Source organism: Aotus nancymaae, unplaced genomic scaffold (assembly GCF_030222135.1).
Source record: "Aotus nancymaae isolate 86718 unplaced genomic scaffold, 86718_ANA_hifiasm-v0.15.2.pri h1tg000108l, whole genome shotgun sequence".
NCBI lineage: Eukaryota > Metazoa > Chordata > Mammalia > Primates > Aotidae > Aotus > Aotus nancymaae.
Genome location: NW_026988523.1, coordinates 28393281 through 28415133, shown reverse-complemented (window position 1 = coordinate 28415133; position 21853 = coordinate 28393281). Strand labels below are relative to the sequence as shown.

The following is a 21853-nucleotide window of genomic DNA, read 5'->3' as shown; positions in this document are numbered from 1 at the left end:
ATAAATCGTGTTAAAGAGTTTAATTTTATTCTAAGTGTTTTGGGAAATAATTGAAGGATTTTAAGCTAGGAATAGCATGTCTGTTTTGTTTGTTTGATTTTTTAGATGGAGTCTCGCTCTATTGCCCAGGCTGGAGTGCAGTGGCACAATTTCAGCTCACTGCAACATCCGCTTCCTGGGTTCAAGTGATTTTCCTGCCTCAGTCTCCTGAGTAGCTGGGAGCACAGGCGCGCGCCAGCACTCCCAGCTAATTTTTGTATTTTTAGTAGAGATGGGGTTTCACCATGTTAGCCAGGATGGTCTCTGTCTCTTGACCTCGTGATCCACCCACCTTGGTCTTCCAAAGTGCTGGGATTACAGGTGGTGTGAGCCACCACTCCTGGCCAGATGTCTGTTTTATGCTTTTAAAAAGATTGTTCTTTCTTCAGTGCGCAGAGCAGATTGGAAAGGACTAAAAGAGAAGCAGGACGCGACTTAAAAGGGAAGATACTCAGGCTGGGTGCGGTGGCTCAGGCCTGTAATTCCAGTACTTTCGGAAGCCGAGGCAGGCAGATCACTTGAGGTCAGGAGTTCGAGACTAGCCTGGCCAAATGGTGAAACCCTGTCTGTACTAAAAATACAAAAATTAGCTGGGTGTGGTGGTGGGCACCTGTAATCCCAGCCACTCTAGAGGCTGAAGTGGGAGAATCACTTGAACCCAGGAGGCAGAGGTTGCAGTGAGCCAAGATTGCGCCACACTCCAGCCTGGGTGACGGCGAGACTTTGTCTCAAAAAAAAAAAAGAGGGAAGATATTCATTGCTGAGAGCCAGTGCTGTCTTGGGTTAAGGTAGCGGCACAAGAAGTATGTAGATTTGGGAAATGTGTTTGTGTTTGGAGTACCAGGATTTGATGGTGGGAGGTGAAAGAGAAGTGTTAGGAATGACCCCTGGGTTTCTAGTATGAGCAACTGGTATGCCACCTCTCAAGGGTGTGTGTGTATGTGTATAAGAGAGAGAAAAAGCAAGTGAGAGACCATACATATGAGAATAAGTGAGTCTGGAATTCAGAAGACTGGCCTGGGATAGGGATACACATTTGGGGGAGTTGGCATATAGGGATATTTAAAGCAATAGGAATGAGTAAGAGAAGGAGAGAGAAGAAAGAAGAAGGCCTAGCACTGTGATTTCATTTTGCTATTGACTCTTTTTTTGAATTTAATTTTAGACATTTGAATAGATTTAAGGTTAGTTTTCCAAAATCAATCTCATTTGCATTCAACATTCAGATAAACGTACCTTATTTTTTTTTGATACAGGGTCTTGCTCTGTCACCCACACTGTAGTGCAGTGGCACAATCATAGCTCACTAAAACCTCCACCTCCCAGGTTCAAGTGATCCCGCCTCAGCCTCCCAAGAAGCTGGGACTACCGATGTGCACCACCATGCCTGGCTAATTTATAAATTTTTGTAGAGACAAGGTCTCACTGTGTTGCCCAAGCTGGTCTCAAACTCCTGAGCTCAAGCAATCCTCCCGTCTCAGCCTTCCAAAGTGTTAGGATTATAGGTGTGAGCCACTGTACCTGACCAGATAAATTTTCTTAACAGGAGAGAAAGGGATGGAGTTGCAGCTTTCTGGGAGGTAGGGGATGAAGGAGTAGAGGGGGGACTCAGGGATTTATGTGGTCTCCAGATTACTTCATTTCTGGAGTAGTTTACGGTGTGCCCGTTATGAATGTGTCTCATCCTTCATGTGTGTAGTGGAGAAAAAAGGTTGAGTTTCTGATCCGCCAGGTGAAGTTGATATTAATAGTTATCTAAAGTTTTCCACATTCTGGCCCCGTCTGCCTGTTTATATATCCACATTCATACCACTCCCCTCTAACCTCCATGCGTGCTATTTTCTATCATCATGGTCCTAAACCTAGAATTTCCTTTTTCATTGAGCAAACACCTATTTTAGGTCTCTGTTTCAGTCTAAGCTTTCCCTAGTTCCCCAGGAAAACTCTTTATTGTTCCTGTTTCCAGTGCTCATTGATTATAGCATTATTTTATTAAATTTGCTGTTTCTTGGTTTGACTGTCTCCTCAAGAAACTAATCTTTTTGACACGAGGGACTTTTTAAAATCTTTTTTCTTTTAAGAAAGCACTTGAAGGCCAAGCATGGTGGCTTATGCCTGTAATCCCAGCACTTTGGGAGGATCACTTGAGGACAGGAGTTTGAGGCTGCCATGAGCCATGATTGTGTCACTGCACTCCAGTCTAGGTGACAGAATGAGACCCCATCTCTTTAGGGAAAAAAATAAAAAGCATTTGAGTGTTTGAATTCCCATCCTATCTTTGTTTGAAGAGCCAAATAGAGCTTACATCATCTTCAGGTAGAACAAAATGTAGGGTTCAGAAAGTATAGGGGATAAGAAAATAGTTGAACTGGGCACAGTGTCTCATGCCTATAATTCCAGCACTTTGGGAGGCCAAGGTGGGCAGATTGCTTGAGCTCAGGAGTTCCTCAAGACCAGCCTGGGCAATGTGGTGAGATCCCGTCTCTACTACAAATACAGATAGCTGGGCACGGTGTGTGCCTGTGGTCCCAGCTGAGGCTGGGAGGATTGCCTGAGCCCCAGAGGTCAAGGCTGCAGTGAGCCAAAATTTTGCAACTGCATTCCAGCCTGGGTAACAGAGTGAGACCCTGTCTCAAATTAAAAAAAAGAAAGAAAAAGAAAAAATGGTTGAAAATGTCTTTCCCATGCCTTTGGAGTCCAGGATGAGGTTAAAAAGAAAAAGAAAATGTGTTTCCCAGATCTATTTTAATAGGTAGTTAAAATATACTTTAAAAAATTACTATAAGGCAGTCTCTAAAGTATATTCTTATCCTCAAAGCTTGATATTACTTAAAAGAAAGATTTATTACTGAAGGAAATAGAAATTGACTTAATGGAATTGTTTTGGTTATTTGAATTGTTATTTCTGTAGGGCATTTGAGAATGTTAGGTTTTATTTGGAATCATTGATTAACAGAAGATAGATTAGAAATATTGTACTGCCTCATTGTAATTTTCTAGTCTACAGATTTATTTATGCCATTAGTTTATGTCTCTTGTATGCACATAGTAAAAAGCAACAGTTTCTTTTTTTTAACTTTTTTGAAATTTTTATTTTATTTTATTTTATTTATTTTTTCTGTTTTTCTTCGGATGTCCTTGAATTAAACTTTTTTTTTGAGACAGAGTCTCGGTCTGTCACCCAGTCTGGAGAGCAGCGGCACTGTCTGGTCTCACTGCAACCTCTCCCCACCAGGTTCAAGGGATTCTCCTGCCTCAGCCTCCCAAATAGCTGGGACTACAGGTGTACACCACCATACCCCAGTTAATTTTACATTTTTAGTAGAGATGGAGCGTCACCATGTTGGCCAGGCTGGTCTTGAACTCCTGACCTCAAATGATCTGCCCGCCTTAGCCTCCCAAAGTGTTGGGATTACAGGCATGAGCCACTGTGCCCAGCCTAAAAGTAGCAGTTTCTATACCCATTAGTATCATATATTTTATTGCTTTGATATGTATATAGTAGAGCTTTTTTAATTAGATTTGAAGAAAAAAATGAGATGATAGATTCATTCTAGTTTAAAAATAACCTAAATTTTAGGCCGGGTGCAGTGGCTCATGCCTGTAAATCCCAGCAGTTTAGGAGGCTGAGGCAGGTGGATCACCTGAGATCGGGAGTTCAAGACCAGCCTGGCCAACATGGGAAGGCCCTGTCTCTATTAAAAATACAAAATTAGCTGGGCATGGTGGCAGGCATCTGTAATCCCAGCTACTTGGGAGGCTGAGGCAGGAGAATTGCTTGAACCCAGGAGGCAGAGGTTGCATTGATCCAACAAAACTCTCTCAAAAAAAAAAAAAATAAGTAATCTAAATTTTAAAATAAAGAGAACATCTTTGACACTCCGCCTTTCAGCTCTCAATGGGAACCACTTAGGTAGCTATGAAGCAATTATGCAAATATCTTATGGAATTCTATATTTACCAGAGTATAACAGAGAAAACTAGGCTGGGACCAGGAGCCCTGTGGCTCATGCCTGTAATCCCAGCACTTTGGGAGGCCGAGGCGGGTGGATCACCTGAGGTCAGGAGTTTGAGACAAGCTTGAAACCCTGTCTCTGCTAAAAATACAAAACTTAGCTGGGCATGGTGGCGGAGGCTTGTAATCCCAGCCATTCGGGAGGCTGAGGCAGGAGTGAACTCAGGAGGCAGAGTTTGCAGTGAGCTGAGATCGCACCATTGTGCTCCAGCCTGGGCAAAAAGAGCTAAACTCTGTCTCAAAAGAAAAAGAAAAAACTAAGCTGGGCTCAGTGGCTGATGCCTGTAATTCCAGCACTTTGGGAGGCTGAGGCAGGAAGATCGCTTCAGTTCAGGAGTTTGAGATCAGCTTGGGCAACATAGCAAGACCTCATCTCTACTAAAAATAAAAATAATTAGCCAGGTTTGTTGGCATGTGCCTGTGGTTCTAGCCACTCAGAAGGCTGAGGCGGGACGATCACTTGAGCCTGGGAGATTGAGGCTTCAGTGAGCTATGATCACACCACTGCAGTCCAGTCTGGGTGACAGAGTGAGAACCTGTCTCACAAAAAACAAGCAAACAAAGAAACTACTCTGGAGTTATCTGGAGTCAGCAATTACATACAGCATTTCAGAGCCTCAGTGTATACTGCATGTTACTCTGAAACAACATGTCACTTAACTTTCTAATGAAAAACTTTTATTTCTTTCTTCCTTTCTTTTATAGGAATATATTTGTCCCAGATGTGAATCAGGCTTTATTGAAGAAGTGACAGATGATTCCAGGTATTGTATAAGCTCGTGGATAACTCAGACATTCTATTATCAAAACTATTTTCTCTCAGTATTGAATGTACATTGAATTTGTTTTTTAACTTAGACTCTACAGAGAGAGAGAGAGAGAGTCAGTGAATGCATGAGCTTGCACAAGAGAGGGCAGAAAAATGGGAGAGGAAAAAGAAAAACGGGAAAATTTGGAAAGCGATGTGATAGTGGATGTGGTGATGTACTCTGCTCATGATTGTGTGTGGCATTCTTTGGAAACATCTGTGCGCATGTCAGAGTAAATGCGGTCAGTTGTCATTTATTATCTGAGACCTGGGGCTTCTCTTAGATGATTAGTTGGTTTTTAGTGACCACTCTGCTGCCTGAAGGTAAACTGCTGTTAAGCCTCTTTGTTGAATTAGGGAATGACTTCTGACAAAGATATCTAATCAGGTAAACAGGCCGTTGTAGCCAGGGAAACCGACTGTTACTCTGCTTTGAGGAACCCTTGGGTCTCTAGTTCTTACTAAGATTATTCGGCAGATGCGGTAAGTCACGCCTGTAATCCCAGCACTTTGGGAGGCCGAGATGGGTGGATAGCCTGAGATCAGGAGTTTTGAGACCAGCCTGGTCAACATGGTGAAACCCTGTCTCCACTAAAAATACAAAAATTAGCTGGGCACGTTGGTGGGTGCCTGTAATCCCAGCTACTTGGGAGACTGAGGTAGTAGAATCACTTGAAACAGGGAGGCGGAGGTTGCAGTGAGCTGAGACTATGCCATTGCACTCCAGCCTGGGTGATGAGATCAAAACTCTTGACTCAAAAAAAAAAAAAAAAAAATGAAAAAAGAAGATTATTGCTGTCAAACTTAGGCCATCTTTCCAGTGTAATATTAATATATGGGTTTGTAATGCTTGGAATTTGTTTCATTGGCTTCAGTAAAGATATATTAGCTGATAGAAAGGGGAAATATTTCTGAAAGTAACTATTATATATTCCTCTTTATGTGAACAAAACTATAAAATCTTTTTTCTTTTCTTTCTTCTTTTTTTTTTTTTTTTTTTTTTGAGACAGAGTCTTGCTCTGTTACCCAGGCTGGAGTGCAGTGGTGCAATCTTGGCTCAGTGCAACCTCCGCCTCCCAGGCCTCAGCCTCCTGAGTAGCTGGAACTACAGACATGCGCCACCATGTCCTAATTTTTGGTATTTTCAGTAGAGATGGGGTTTTGCCATGTTGGCCAGGCTGGTCTTGAACTCCTGGCCTCAAGTGACCCGCCTGCCTTGGCCTCCCAAAGTGCTGGGATTACAGGTGTGAGCCACTGCACCCAATCTAAAATGTTAATAAATTTTAGAATAGTGTTGATAGGATGGCCTCTTTGGCTAATCACAGTGGCACATTTGTTCTTTTGGGGCTGTTTGGTTAAACATTGGTATGAAAATTGAAGAAGTACTGACTGGTCAAAAAGAATTTGTAATCTGAAGCATCTTAATCTTGCAGTGACTTTGGGGATTTTAATGGCAGTAGGTAATTCCTTTACTGTTGCTATTGGCAGAATCTAAAGTTGAAGGTTCCTTCCACAACCAGGAAAAACTACACATTTTACAGTATGTACTATTAGTTTTACTTTACTAATGATTGGTGATTATATGTGTAAATAAGCTGGAACTTCTGGGGCAATATGTGACATGGGATCTATTTTGATACAAACACTTAACTGTTAGTGTAATCATTTTGGTTTTAAATAGCACAATACCAACACTAACCCTGTAAGATTAGCATGACTGCAAAATTTGCAGTTTTGTGTGGATGGCATGCTGACTTGGGATAGCTTTTTTGTTTGTGCTATGATAATTGCATCAAATACTTATTTCAGGCACTTATGCTCTGCATGTGCTAAATAAAGGATATATTAGTTGTGGGAGAACAATTAATGGGGCTTATTTTTCAAGTAGTAACTCTGGTTTCTTCAGGCAAATAGTACTTTTATGCAAATACAGTTATAAATGAGAATGATTAACTGCGGGATGAATCTTTGTCTAGCAGGGAACTATGGATTCTGTTCTTAATTCTTTTATTTGTCTTTGTAGATCAAAGGTTGTCTTATTTAGGTGCTCTTGGTAGCAATTTACTCAAATACAAAAGACTGTTTTGAAAGAGATCCGTGTTTTAAATGAAAGAAGAAATATTTTTCTTAGAATCCTTGTCTTAGAGGCAATATGATATTTCCTTCTATAAAGTTCATAAACATTTGCTGATTTAAATACTTAGCAGTTGCAGTGGTAAGTAGTGGAAGGGTTAAAGTCAGTAAGAGGAAATCTTTGCATGTAAATATTGGATAATGGGGTCCATCTGCTCTTAAACTTCCACGTAGAGGAGTACCTTATACGTATTCTTAAGCTTTGTAACATTTCTCAGAGCAACATGGTGGTTTTTATTGTCCCTTCTCTATGACAGGATCTGTTACTCTTAAAATGCACAGGAATTTTAAGGAAAGGGAACAGTGAGGTTCTCTGCTCTCTCAGGGAGAGCAGAACCCCAAAAGATAAGAGTTGTGGTTTCAGTTACCAAGGATATTTGAATCTCTGAAACTGTAGCAAAGGCAGGAAGAGTCTTGGAAGCCTGTCTGGGCTTGAGCAATTAAATGGATACATAGCCACTCAACTTTGTTTTTATGATACGTGGTAATTCAACTGGCTGTTTATTTAGCATAGATGTACAAGTAATTTTGGGCTTGTTACACATTTGGAGTGGTTTTTACAAAAGCGGCTTTCTGAAATAAATACAGGTATTAAATGGTTTCTAATCAAGGAATAAGGCTTGAGAATGATTCCATAAAGAATATCATTAGCTTTGCTTTTTCACTTTTGGTTTCAGACTGACCAGGGTGTGTTTGTTTCCTTAGTGAGCACAACACAATGCCTGGATTGGTACTGTAATCCTCCAAATGAAAACTATTTGTAGTAGTTTGTGAACTTATCATTGGGGTGTTTGTATGTATGTTTGTGTCCTTAAGTGTGTCTCTTGAAGTAAAAGTGGTATCCAGCAGTTCCTGTGATTCTTTCCATCCCCCCTTCCCTGACGCCTTAGCTTGTTGTCTTTGTTCTTTACAAATTTTATGGGGACAATGGGATTTAATATTTCTTTCCACTCTTCAAGGTCTTTGGAAAGAGGTAGTTATTTTATCATTTTCACATGTGATATTAATTCAACAACATTTGAGTATCAATATAGGATATGACATTGCAGATTTTTTAAAGGTGATAGTGCCGTGTAATATCTGACAATTAATAATCACTCTACATGTATTTGAGGCATTAATAAATTGCAGTCTTTGCCTAATGAATTTATATCGATGATAGGAGGGAAATGGGTTGAAATGGATGAGTCGTTGAAATGGATGAGGCAAATCCTAGATATTCATAATACAAAGTAGGTTTTAGAATCAAAGTGAGAGTGCAGAGGGGTTTAGAGGAGTCTTATTTGGTTGGAGAGTTCAGGAAGGCTTAATGAAGGAGGTAGCATTTGAGATGAGTCCTGAAGGGTGGGTGGAGGGAGAAATTGATTCCTTTTATAATGTTTTAAATACAATACCAGGCCTCTTAGGTTACTACATTTGATCATTCTTAAGAAATATTAACTATTGTAGCCTCAGATGTGTTGTGTTCATCTGGTGGTTGAATGGCTTTTTAGTGAAACCTTTTGTTTTGTTAGTGTCTTTGAGGATAAATATTTTTCTTTTGATAGGTCAAATTTGAATTACATTGCTGGCTGTGGCAATTGCATTGCCTTCTCCCTTCTCAATGGTGGCTTCTCTCTCCAATTTTTCACTGGATTTAGCTTTAATTCCCTTGAAAACCACTTGATTTTGTGGTTTATGTTACTTTTCATAGATTAGTTCACATGCCAGTTCTTCATAATTTTCTTTATAGGGGTTGTGTTGGGATGAGTTATTTTTCCTTATTGGGCTTTGTTCTCATTATGCCATTCTATATTTAGCTTCTGGGATGGAAGCTTGTTCCTGGGGATAGAATCACCACTCATTCCTCTTCTCTTTAGTTTTTTAGGTGGTGGCAACAGTCGGATAGACAATAGCACAACAACACATTTTGCAGAGGTAAGTCTTCCTTTAGCTATAGGAATTCTTTAAGAAGTGAGTGGGTGTTAAAATCATGGCAGAACTAACTTTCCAGTGTGGCAAAACATCAGAGTTTAACTGAATGTATAAGAAAAATGTGGGCCGGAGTAACCCTTGTGGAAGATTTGTGTTTTCAGTAGCTGGGGCTTGAGCATGTTACCTTTGATAAACCCTTGATTAGGAGAAAGTAATAGCTTCAAACTATATTCTCTTAAACTAGTAGTATTTTTGATTCTTGTCTTCTGCTCTGTTACTGTGTATATAGTATGAGAATAAAAAGCTTGTGCTGTTTTTCAAATAACAGTGTTGTAGACTCTGCTTTAGTGGTATGACAGCCGGTGTAAAGTGCAGGCCAGGATTAGTTGTCAAAGTCACAATGGAATGGTCTTCAACCTGGTACAGAGGTACTGGTTTCTAGGGCTTACCTCTAATCAACACAGTAGTTTGGTGTAGATTAAGGATATTTACTTGCCTTTCAGATCCCAAGATGGAATCTGTAAATAATTTCTATGTCTTCTTATAATGTGGCATCCATATTTTTTGGAGAAAACAAAAAATGTGATTTGAGAATGGGGTATTAGTCTTCATTCTTGAATACCATTTTATATTAAATACAGAGTAATTTTCTTTTTTTACTTTATTCATTTACCCAAAGTCACTTTAGTTGTCTTTTTATTTTTTAAGAAAAGAAACCATTGTAACCACTTTTAAGTGTATAATTCAGTGGCATTAATACTTTTTGTTTTTAAACATTTAGAGACTACAGCCCAGAAGGTACAAACCAGCCAGCCTGCAAAAAAAAACTGATGTTTTCCTTTTGCTTGTTTATATGTGTACCCTCTATTGCCATACAACTTGTTCAGCTCTAGAAAGCTGACAGATGCTAAAAGGGCAAAGTAAGTTAAATCCCATAGTCAGGATTTATTTGTTTTAGGATCACATTAGCCTTTTCCAGAGATAGCTGAAGTACCTAGAGAGCTAGCATAATATTTCACTCTTTTGTATGTAAATTGAAATTGTACTAGTAGTATATTTGAAAAGTGCTATTTCATAAGAAGCCTGTAAAACCCTAAGCTTCTCTCCCTTATTATTTGAGAAATTATCTTAAGACCTATAGCCCCCACATTTTGATGTGATTAGATTTATCAACATTGTCTGGGTAATGGTCCTGTTCTACTTAAGGTGGTTTTTATGCTTATGGTCTGTGCTACTTCTTAATATCCAGTATTAAGAATTTTGGTTAACTCTGAACTGCCTTGGTAGATGGGTTGATTAGAGTGATTCCAGACAGATCATGTTTTGAACTTCCATTTTTATTTTCCCACTTTGATGGGTTGAAAAACATTTAAAATGTATCCTGGACTGGGCGTGGTGACTCATGCCTGTAATCTCAACACTTTGGGAGGCTGAGGTGGGTAAATTACCGAAGGTCAGAAGTTCAAGACCAAGCTGGCCACCATGGTGAAACTCCATCTCTACTAAAAAATACAATAAATTAGCTGGACATGGTGGCATCTGCCTGTAATCCCAGCTACTTGGGAGGCTGAGACATGATAATCGCTTGAACCCAGGAGGTAGAGGTTATAGTGAGTCAAGATCACGCCACTGCACTCCAGCCTGGGTGACACAGCAAGACTCCATCTCAAAAAAATAATAATAATAATAAAATGTATTCTGTTTGCCAGTCCCGGAAGACTTTATGATTTCAGTATCCTTTCCCCTTGTGTGTGCTATTTGTGATAACACAGATTGTCACTTGCTGATTATGCATATGCAGAAAAAGAAATTTCATTTGGTTTTCCTTTAGTGTTCTCTTTTAGGTAATGGAAATAGATGGGTCTGCCAATTTTGTAGGTATGACTCACCAGGAAGAGATGCATTAAGTAAGAAGAAAAATAAATATATGTAGTCAGTTTCCTAACTTTAGTAATGCTAAATGTCACACTGATGGCATGAGTTAACTTCAGGTGTTAAAGTAATTTTGCTGATTCATAGCCTGTGACTTCACGTTCTAGATGTTGCCAGGGATTTTTGAAAAACTAGCTAAGAAGTGAGAGAGAGAGAGAGAGAGAGTGTGTGTGTGTGTGTGTGTTTTGAAAAACTAGCTAAGAAGAGTGTGTGTGTGTGTGTGTGTGTGTGTGTGTGTGTATGTGTGTGTGTGTTTTAAGAGATGGGGTCTTACTGTGTTGCCCAGGCTGGACTTGGACTCCTGAGCTTAAGTGATCCTCCTACCTCAGGCTCTCTGTAGCTGGGATTACGGGCAGGTGCACTGTGCCTGCTTGAAGTATGTATTGAGTGTTTCATACACAGCACTCTGCAAGAAATAGGGGCAGGAAGTAAGTGTCATGGTTGCCTTGCCTGAAAGGAACTTAAAATTTAGTTGTAGAGCAAGTGCAAACACATAATAGAACAAATAAGAAAACCAGGATGGCCGGGTGCAGTAGCTCACGCCTGTTATCCCAGCACTTTGGGAGGCTGAGGCGGGTGGATCACCTGAGGTCAGGAGTTCCAGACCAACCTGTCCAATATGGTGAAACCCTGTCTCTACTAAAAAATACAAAAAATTAGCTGAGTGTGGTGATGAGCACCTGTAATCCCAGCTATTCAGGAGACTGAGGCAGGAGGATTGCTTGAACCCAGGAGGCAGAGGTTCCAGTGAGCCAAGATTGCAGCACCGTACTCCAGCCTGGGCAACAAGAGCAAAACTCCATCTCAAAAAAAAAAAAAAGGTAAACAAAAAAGTGTACAGAGTATATATTGTGGGGTATATGTAACAAGTATAGTAGAAGGAAAAGAGAAGGTGGACCACAGTCTTGAGGAGAGGTCATATAACAGTGATTAAGAACAGCCTTTGGAACCAGGTTGCCTGAGCTCAAATCCTGTGTATGCCACTTACTGGCTGTATAACCTGCTCCCAGCGCCTCTCTTGTTTCCTTGTCTGGAAATTGGGGGAAATAATCATACTTTCCTCATAGGAATGTTGTGAGTATTAAGTGAGTTAGTAGATGCTAGGTATGTGAGTGTTTGATACATTATAGCCATTATTAAGACTTTATAGAGAAGGTAAAACTTGCACTGGGGCCTTGAAGAGTAGGTGGAATTTAGATAAGCAAAGATGTGAAAATCATCTCAAAATAGTATTCATAAGCTATAAGGTTTTATGCTCATGTCCCTGAAGAAAAAACTTAGAAATACAATCATATATAGAAACTAAAGTTATTTTTCTTTTCCCTATTTTAGTTGGTAATTTCAGCAAAGACTTATGCTCAGTTTTGCTCTGTTTTTCTTTAGCCAGAGCTGCTTGTACAATGAAGTGGTTATTTTCTATAAGTAACATTTACTGATAGCTGAATTCTGAAAATACTGGCTATATTAGAAGAGGCTTATTTCAAGAGAATTTCTGACAAAATCAGTATTGACTTTTTAAAAAAAAAATGAGACTGGGGTGAGAGATAAGAGACTAACGGGATAGAGAGAACTTAGGGGAGGGTTGCCAGTTAAATGGGAGCAATGTTTGAATAATGCGTGAGAGCCAGTGGAGAGTGAATCTGAAAATGTTGCTAGCAGTTTGTAGAGAGAAGACATTGCTATACTAAGCTTCCTGATGATAATCTGGAAAGTGAGCCCCATAGCTACCTGAAGGTTTCATTGAGTACTTGTAAACTTCTGACCGTGACCTGGTGCCAGTGAGTCATCTGATTGTAGAGTCTCAGCTTACCCGAATGGATGACTTCCGTGCGAGGGTGGCTCTGGCTGCTGCCTCAGATTAGGAGAAAATAAAATACATGGCTTTCTGGAAAAAAGAGCTCCCAGGTATACACAGGAGGGCAAGATGCTCTGAGTTGTCTGATTTATATTTATTTAAATAAAACTTATTTTTGTTACATAAGCAGCATTGTAGTGCCAGTAAAAAATTTAAAAATATTTGTTAGACATTAAAAAAAATTAAAATATATATATATCTTGAGTTTCACTATTCTGAGAGCTCCCTTTTTCCATACATATCCTTTCAGATTTTTTCCTAAGGCATAGATTCTGAGAAATAACAAACTTAAGCTTTCTTTCTTTCTGTCTTTCTTGAGACGGAGTCTCACTCTGTTGACCAGGCTGGAGTACAGTGGTGCGATCTCAGGTTACTGGTAACCTCCACCTCCTGGGTTTAAGCGATTCTGTCACCAACCTCCCGAGTAGCTGGGATTATAGGCGCCCGCCACCATGCCCAGCTAATTTTTGTATTTTTAGTAGAGATGAGGTTTCACCACATTTACCAGGCTGGTCTGGAACTCCTGACCTTCCGCCCCACTCATCCTCCCAGAGTGCTGGGATTACAGACATTAGCCACCTTGTTCGGCCCTAAGCTTTTTTAAAAATGAGAAGTATCAGCTGGGCGCAGTGGCTCACACTTGTAATCCCAGCACTTTGGGAGGCCGACACTGGTGGATCATGAGGTCAGGAGATTGAGACCATCCTGGCCAGCCTGGTGAAACCCCGTCTCTACTAAAAATATATAAAAAAAAAAATTAGATGGGTGTGATGGCACACGCCTGTAGTCCTAGCTATTCGGGAGGCTGAGGCAGGAGAATTTCTTGAACCTAGGAGGCGGAGATTGCGGTTAAGCCAAGATCAAGCTACTGCACTACAGCCGGGCCAACAGTGCGAGACTCCGTCTCAAAAAAATAAATAAATAAAATAAAAATAAAAATAAAAATGAGAAATATCGACTGGGCGCATGAATTACTTGGGGTCAGGAGTTCCACACCAGCCTAGCCAACAGTGAAACCCCATCTGTACAAAAAATACAAAAATTAGCCTGGCTTGGTGATGGGTGCCTGTAATCCCAGCTACTTGGGAGGTTGAAGCAGGAGGATTGCTTGAAACCGGGAGGTGGAGGTTGCAGTTAGCTGAGATCTGGCCACTGCACTCCAGCCTGAGAGACAGAGCAAGACTTTGTCTCAGAAAAAAAAAAGAAAGAAAAGAAATATCCCATATTCTCATTACTCGATTATAGCTTTATGTATTTTTAGCATACTACTTCTCATTTTTCATCTGCATACCTTATAACTGTTTAGAGTTGCTGTCGTAAGAGTGTATCTATTGTATTTCTGCTTCTAAAAATTTACTTGGTATTATGTTATGAATCTTTTACTTGTTTCTCTATAGTTATTAGAATTATAGCTGAATGTGGTGGCTCATGCCTGTAATCCTAGCTCTTTGGGAGGGATGAGGGAGGCGTATCGCTTGAGCCCAGTTCAAGACCAGCCTGGGCAACATGGTAAAACCTCATCTCTACAAAAACAAAAACAAAAAAAATTAGCCGGGTGTAGTGGCATATGCCTGTAGTCCCCAGCTACTCGAGAGGCTGAGGTGGGAGAATCGCTTGAGCCTGGCAGGCGGAGGTTGCAGTGAGCTGAGATCGTGCCACCACACTCTAGCCTGGGTGTCAGAGCAAGAAACCCTGTCTCCAAAAAAAATTATATTCTTTAATGGCTACATTATATTTGTTAAACTGTTATCCTGTATTAGGCATGTCATGGTTGATCATTGATCATACTTCCTCTAGCTGAGCCTAGAACATACTGAGAAATAAAGCATAGAACACCAGACAGATGGATATAAAAATTTACTTTGCCAGGCGTGGTGGCTCACCCTTATAATCCCAGCACTTTGGGAGGCCAAGGCGGGTGGATCACCTGAGGTCTGGCATTCGAGACCAACCTGGCCAACATGGAGAAACTCCATTCCTACTAAAAATACAAAATTTGCTGTGCATGGTGGTGCACGCCTGTAATCCCAGCTACTCAGGAAGCTGAGACAGGAGAGGGAGGTGGGGGTCGAGGAGAGCTGAGATCACACCATTGCACTCCAGCCTGGGCAACAAAAACGAAACTCCGTCTCAAAAAATAGATATAATTTATGTTCAGCTGAATTGGAGCACAAAGTTGAACTGTGGCCCAATGGACATCCTAAGTTTATACAAGATGACCTACCTGAGAATTAGAGGCTGCAGAGCTGGCATACATAATCAGAACCACTTATTTTGCATTTTTGCAACTTCCTAATACATGAACTCCACTCACTGAAGAAATGTGAAATCAGTAGAGGTTAGACTTTTGCCATTCACTAATTAGCTACATCATTCCTCTGGTGCAGAGTACATACATATGATGCCCTTTACATAAAATTCTAGAGAATGCAAACCACAGAAAGACGTAGTTGCTTGAGATGGGGAGGGGCAGGAGGGAAGGATTACAAAGGCACACTAGGAAACATTTCGGGGTGATGAGTATCTTCCTTACTTTGATTTAATGTTTTCACAAAATCGCCTGTGAACTTTTTCGAGATTACATTTCTAAGGTTAATAATTATAAAATTATTTATCCTTAATCGACTCATCTTTATAGACTAATGTTTCTTTTTTTCTTTTCTTTTCTTTTTTTTTTTTCTTCTTTTTGAGATGGAGTCTGTCTTTCTCCATGTCGCCCAGGCTGGAGTGTAGTGGCACAATCTCAGCTCACTGCAACCTCCACCTCCTGGGTTCAAGCGATTCTCCTGGCTTGGCCTCCTGAGTAGCTGGGATTATAGGCACACACCACCATGCCCTGCTAATTTTTGTATTTTTAGTAGAGACGGGGTTTCACCATGTTGGTCAGGCTGGTTTTGAACTCCTGACCTTGCGATCTACTTGCCTTGGCCTCCCAAAGTGCTGGGATTACAGGTGTGAGCCACCATGCCCAGCCCTAGACTAGTATTTCTTAATTGAGATGTAATTTATATACCATGTAATTCACCCTGTTAAAGTGTACTAAAACCAACTCAAGTTCACAGAATTGTACAACCATTACCACTGATTCTAGAACTTTTTCATCATCCCCAAAAGAATCCCCATATGCATTAGTAGTCACTACGTATTTCTACACAGTTCTCTCAGCCCTAGGCAACCACCAATCTATTTTCTGTCTCTATGGATTTGCCTATATAGAATATTTGTTATAAATGGAATCATGTACTATGTGAACCTTTGTGACTGACTCTTTCCTACTTAGCATATTGTTTTCAGGGTTCATCCATGTTGTAGCATATATCAGTACTTCATTTCTTTTTATGGCTGCATAATATTACGTTGTGTGGATATTCCACATTTTGTTTATCCTTCATCAGTTGATGGACATTTAGGTTGTTTATATTTTTTGCCTGTTATGAATACTAATGCTGCCATGAATATTTTTGTACGAGTTTTTGTGTGATCACATGTTTTTAATTTTCTTCGTTATATAACTAGGAGTGAAATTGCTGGGTCCTATGGTAACTGTTTAACTTTTTGAGGAACAGACCATAATATTTTAAGAAGTGCTGATGTGATCATGGTTAGTGCAGAGCAGGTTCTGTCTGCTAAATGGAAGATGTTGTCCATCCTGTTTTTTATTTTGAACATGTAAATAGTTTACCCCAAATATTTTCATAAATATTGCCATTGTACTTCTATCCAAAGTAAGGTTTTCAGTTTTTCAAGGCAAAACTTGTCAAACTGTCTGTGATTCTTTAGGCTGTTTTGGCAAAACTCTATGATAGTGTTCCGTATTAGTTTTTACTTATGTAAGCTGTGTCCTGAATACCCAGTTTTGTTGTATGAACTATTTTTTTTCTTTTATGCTTATCTAAGTCTACTCAGACAAATGACCTGAAGCTATTTTTATCTTTAGCGTTGATTTGGTATAAATTTGTGAGGTGTGCTCTTCTATCCTATGTTCTCTTTGGTCGGGGTACACTCTTATTTTGAGATTAAAATAGGCCACAAATACATTAACTGTTACTATTAGTTGGCTCTAATTTGCATTTTCTGTGCAAGTAGAAAAATGCCTCATGCTGATATCAAAGCTGTTTTCAGCTTGGATCCTTTAGAAATTATATCTGTTGTTAGGTGTGGTAACAATTTATATTCATCTAAAGTATGTAATTATCAAAGCAGATTATTGTGAACTTGCTGCTTGACTTCTTCCAGTCAGAATTTTAAATATGTCATTTTTATATTGTAATGAAGCTAATGGTTACTTTGAGAGTCATTTTCTGTGAGTAAATGTTGTGGAATTTTATATAGTAAGGGAATCATAGATTCCTTATAATTTACCTTAGTGAGATAGATGATTGAGAACATGGAGTCTGCTTGTACTGTTTCACTTATTAAAGACAAGTATAGTTTTAGGTTTTTAAACTTCGTGTTTACTTTGGAATTTTGGGTCAAGAGAATTATTGTGTTCTAGACCATTTTTCAGACTAGAAACCAGTGATCTCTAATAGATAAAGACTGTAACTAGAAAGTAAAAGGAAATCAGGCAGCTACCATGATGATAAGTGTAAATGGCAGTTAAAATGAAAAAGTGTTTTACGTCACCAGTATTTAGAGAAATCTTTATTATTATTATTATTATTATTATTATTATTATTTTGAGATGGAGTCTCGCTCTGTCACCCAGGCTGGAGTGCAATGGCACGCTCTTGGCTCACTGCAACCTCCACCTCCTGGGTTCAAGCAGTTCTCCTGCCTCAGCCTCCCAGGTAGCTGGGATTACAGCTGCATGCCACCACACCCAGCTAATTTTTGTATTTTTAAGTAGAGACGGGGTTTCACCATGTTGGTCAGGCTAGTCTCAAACCCCTGACCTTGTGATCTGCCTGCCTCAGCTTCCCAAAGTGTTGGGATTACAGGCATGAGCCACCGCACCCGGCTTTTTTTTTTTTTTTTTTTTTTTTTTGAGATGGAGTTTCACTCTTATTGCCCAAGCTAGAGTGTAATAGTGCGATCTTGGCTCACTGCAACCTTTGCCTCCCAGGTTCAAGCGGTCCTGCCTCAGCCTCCCAAGTAGCTGTGATTACAGGCATGGGCCACCACACCTGGCTAATTTCTTGTATTTTTAGTAGAGACAGGGCTTTACTGTGTTAGTCAGCCTGGTCTTGAACTCTTGATGTCAGGTGATCCACCCGCCTTGACCTCCCAAAGTTCTGGGATTACAGATGTGAGCCACTGCAGCTGGCCGAGAAATCTAATTGATATTTTTAGTATGAATATTACTTTTTGTTCTTTAGCTTCTATATTAGAATTTTAAAAACTTTTTGAAAATGTTGGTCAGGCCGGGCATGGTGGCTCACGCCTGTAATTGCAGCACTCTGGGATGCTGAGGCAGGCAGATCACCTGAGATCAGGAGTTCAAGACCAGCCTGGTCAACATGGTAAAACCCCATCTCTACTGAAAATACAAAATTTAGCTGGTCATGGTGGCAGGCGCCTGGAATCCCAGCTACTCTGGAGGCTGAGGCAGGAGAATGGCTTGAACCCAGGAGGCAGAGTGTGCAGTGAGCTAAGATCATGCCACTGCCCTCTAGCCTAGGTGACAAGAGTGAGACTCCTTCTCCCAAAAAGAAAATAAAAAAGTTGACCAGAGTAGGGTTGGATATAAGCTTTTTTACTCTGGAGGAGTCTAAATTGGTACAGTAGAGCACCCACCCACCCACGCCCCCAGTCCTGCGGTCTCATGGTCTGAAAATAGGTGAATATACTACAAAAGATAATTTTATTTATTTTTATTTTTTGAGACAGAGTCTTGCTCTGTTGCCCAGGCTGGAGTGCAATGGAGTGATCTCGACTCACTGCAACCTCTTCCTCCTAGGTTTGCAACCTCAGCCTCCTGAGTAGCTGGGACTACAGATATATGCCACCATGCCTGGCTAATTTTTTGTATTTTTAGTAGAGACAAGGTTTCACCATGTTGGCCAGGCTGGTCTCGAACTCCTGGCCTCAAGTGATCTGCCCACCTCAGCTTCCCAAAGTGCTGAGATTACAGGCATGAGCCACTGCACCCAGCTACAATAAGATATTTTAAAGCAGGACACAGAGGCACATGGTTCAATTGCAGTACTTCACGAGGCTGGGACAGAAGGATTGCTTTAAGCCAGATGTTTGAGACCAGTCTTAGCAACAAAGTTAGACACCATCTCTAAAAAAATTTTTTTTTAAAAATTAGCTGAGCGTGGTGGTACATCCTTGTAGTCCTAGCTACTTGGGGGATTGAGGTGGGAGGATCACTTGAACCTAGGAGATTGAGGCTGCAGTGAACTGTGATTGCATTATTGCACTCCAGCCTGAGTGACAGAGTTGAGACCTTGTCTCGAAAAAAAAAAGACTAGCCGGGCGCGGTGGCTCAAGCCTGTAATCCCAGCACTTTGGGAGGCTGAGGCGGGCGGATCACGAGGTCAAGAGATCGAGACCATCCTGGTCAACATGGTGAAACCCCGTCTCTACTAATACAAAAAATTAGCTGGGCACGGTGGTGCGTGCCTGTAATCCCAGCTACTCAGGAGGCTGAGGCAGGAGAATTGCCTGAACCCAGGAGGCGGAGGTTGCAGTGAGCCGAGGTCGTGCCATTGCACTCCATCCTGGGTAACAAGAGCGAAACTCCATCTCAAAAAAAAAAAAAAAAAAAAGACCACATTTACAAAACTTTTATTATTGTATATTGTTATAACTGTTCTATTTTATTATTAGATATTGTGTTAATTTCTTGCTATGCCTAAGTTATAAATTAAGTTATAAGTTATAAATTAAACTTTTCCATAGCTATGTATTTATAGGAAAAAAATGGCATGTAATTAGGGTTCGGTATAGCTGACTGTAACCTCCACCTCATGAACTTGAGCTCAGGATCTTGGGTTCAAGCAGTCTTCCCCACTCAGCCTCCTGAATAGCTGGAACTTAAAGTGCATGCTACCATACCCAGCTAATGGTTTAAATTTTTTATAGAGACAGGATCTCACTGTGTTGCCCAGAGTACTCTTGAACTCCTGGTCTCAGGGGATCCTCCTGCCTTGGCTTCCCAAAGTGCTAGGGTTACAGGCATGAGCTGTGTACACAAATTTCTGTGTACACAAATTATTAGAATTATTAAGAGTTCAGCAAATTTTCTGCAAGCTAAGATTAATACACAAAAATCAGTTGCATTTCTGTTACCAGCCATTAACTATTAAAATACAGAATTAATAAAAGATACTAAGGCAATTAAAGTCAGTGTGATTTAACAAGATGTTTTAAATTTAAGAAATATATGTGGCTGGGTGCAGAGGCTCATGTCTGTAATCCCAGCACTTTGGGAGGCTGAAGCAGGTGGATCACTTGAGGTAAGGAGTTCGATACCAGCCTGGCCAACGTGGTAAAACTCCATCTCTACTAAAAATATAAAAAATTAGCCATGTGTAATGGCACGCAACTGTAATCCTAGCTACTTGGGAAGCTGGGGCAGGAGAATCGCTTGAACCCAGGAGACGGAGGTTGCAGTGAGCCGAGATCGTGCCACTGCACTCCAGCCTGACAGAGTGAGACTCTGTCTCAAAAAGAAAAAAAAAATAAATAAATATTTGGATTTCTAAACACCAAAAAAAAGGAAAGAGAAGGCATGAATGGCTGGTAAATATTACACGACAAGATGTTTAGCCTTATTAGTATCGGGGAAAGCAAACTAAAACCTCAGTGAAGGGTGATGTCAGCGAAAATGGTAGAGTAGGGACTTCTGGGGGTCATCCTTCCATAGAAACACCAAACAAGTTGACAAAAAAGTCAGAATAAAGCTTATCAGAACTCTGGAAAGATAGGCAAAGGATTAAAAGGTTTACAGCAGCCAAGCAAATACTTAGCCAGAAGAAAGGACACTGAAACAAGATAGGAGATCTTTGTAGCATTTTAACTTACCCGAGCCTCACCTCCCTTCCTGGTATGACTGCAGTCTTGAAGATGGCAGCCTGTGTTCCCCCATGTTGGTGCCTGATTCCAGAGAGAGCAGAGTGGACCCTCTTCCTTCTAAAGGATTGTGTTTGTCTGTTTTGTCCTTTTCCCAAAGGACTGCCACCTGGGGGAAAAAAATTAACAGGGCAAACAATAAGATGTTGGAAGCCTGAGAGGAAAAGCTGTAGAGTGAGTTTTTGTGGAGGAATAGGGGCTTTGAAAAGCTCTTGTGATGGGAAACCTAGAAAACCAAGTGCAAGGCTCAGGGCAGTATGCATACTTAGAAAAGACCCGAAAAGGCCATTAGCTTTCACCCCTGGCTTGTCTTTAGGGTCAGCATAAGCAGGAAGTGAATGTTAAGGCAGATTTATAAAGGCCTTGGCTGCGTTTTGAAGGAGTGCCTCCAACAGCTAATCAGCAAAGACCTGGGGAGCATTTTGCTTTTCTTTTTCTTTGTTTCTTTCTTTTCTTTTTTTTTTTTAGTTTGTTTTGGAATGTCTTGCTGTGTTGCTTAGGCTAATATTGAACTCGTAGGCGCAAGCGACCCTCCCACCTCAGCTTCCTGAGTAGCCGGCACGTACCACTGCACCCATCTCTTTTTGTTTTGTTTTGTTTGTTTGTTTATGGGGATGGAGTTTAGCTCTTATTGCCCAGGCTGAAGTGCAGCAACCTCTGCTGCCTGGGTTCAAGTGATTCTCCTGCCTCAGCCTCCTGAGTAGCTAGGATTACAGGTATGCCCCACCATGCCCGGCTGATTTTTTTATTGTATTAGAGTTAGGGTTTCACCATGTTAGTCAGGATGATCTTGAACTCCTGACCTCAGGTCATCCTCCCAAAGTGTTGGGATTACAGGCGTGTGCCACCATGCCCAGCCATGTTCAGTTTTCAACATGAAGCATGTGAAGAAACTACAAAATATACCTCATTCACAAGAAAAAATAAATGAACAGAAACTACCCTGAGGAAGCATTAATGGAATTACTAGACAAAAACTTTAAATCAGCTGTCTTAAGTATACTCAAAGAGCCAAAGGACACCATGGACAAAGAACTGAAAGGAATTCAAGATGATAATGTCTCAACAAATAGAGAATAGTAATAAAGAGATAGCAATTTTTAAAAGGAAGCAAATATAAATTTTAGAGCTGAAGATT

General features: G+C 40.5%; 1 protein-coding gene across 2 annotated transcripts in view; it reads left to right on the top strand.

Annotated features, from left to right (window-relative positions):
* The window catches only part of RNF115 (ring finger protein 115), an 84746-nt gene that overhangs the window by 31990 nt on the left and 30903 nt on the right, over positions 1-21853 (top strand). The window contains exons 2-4 of one of the 2 annotated variants that reach the window (XM_021672702.2): positions 4760-4818; positions 6351-6402; positions 8855-8912. In XM_021672702.2, coding sequence (XP_021528377.1) covers positions 4809-4818; positions 6351-6402; positions 8855-8912 — 120 coding nt within the window. In that variant the 5' untranslated portion in view covers positions 4760-4808. The remainder of the gene's footprint in view (positions 1-4759; positions 4819-6350; positions 6403-8854; positions 8913-21853) is intronic. The other variant, XM_021672701.2, reaches the window with a different exon arrangement.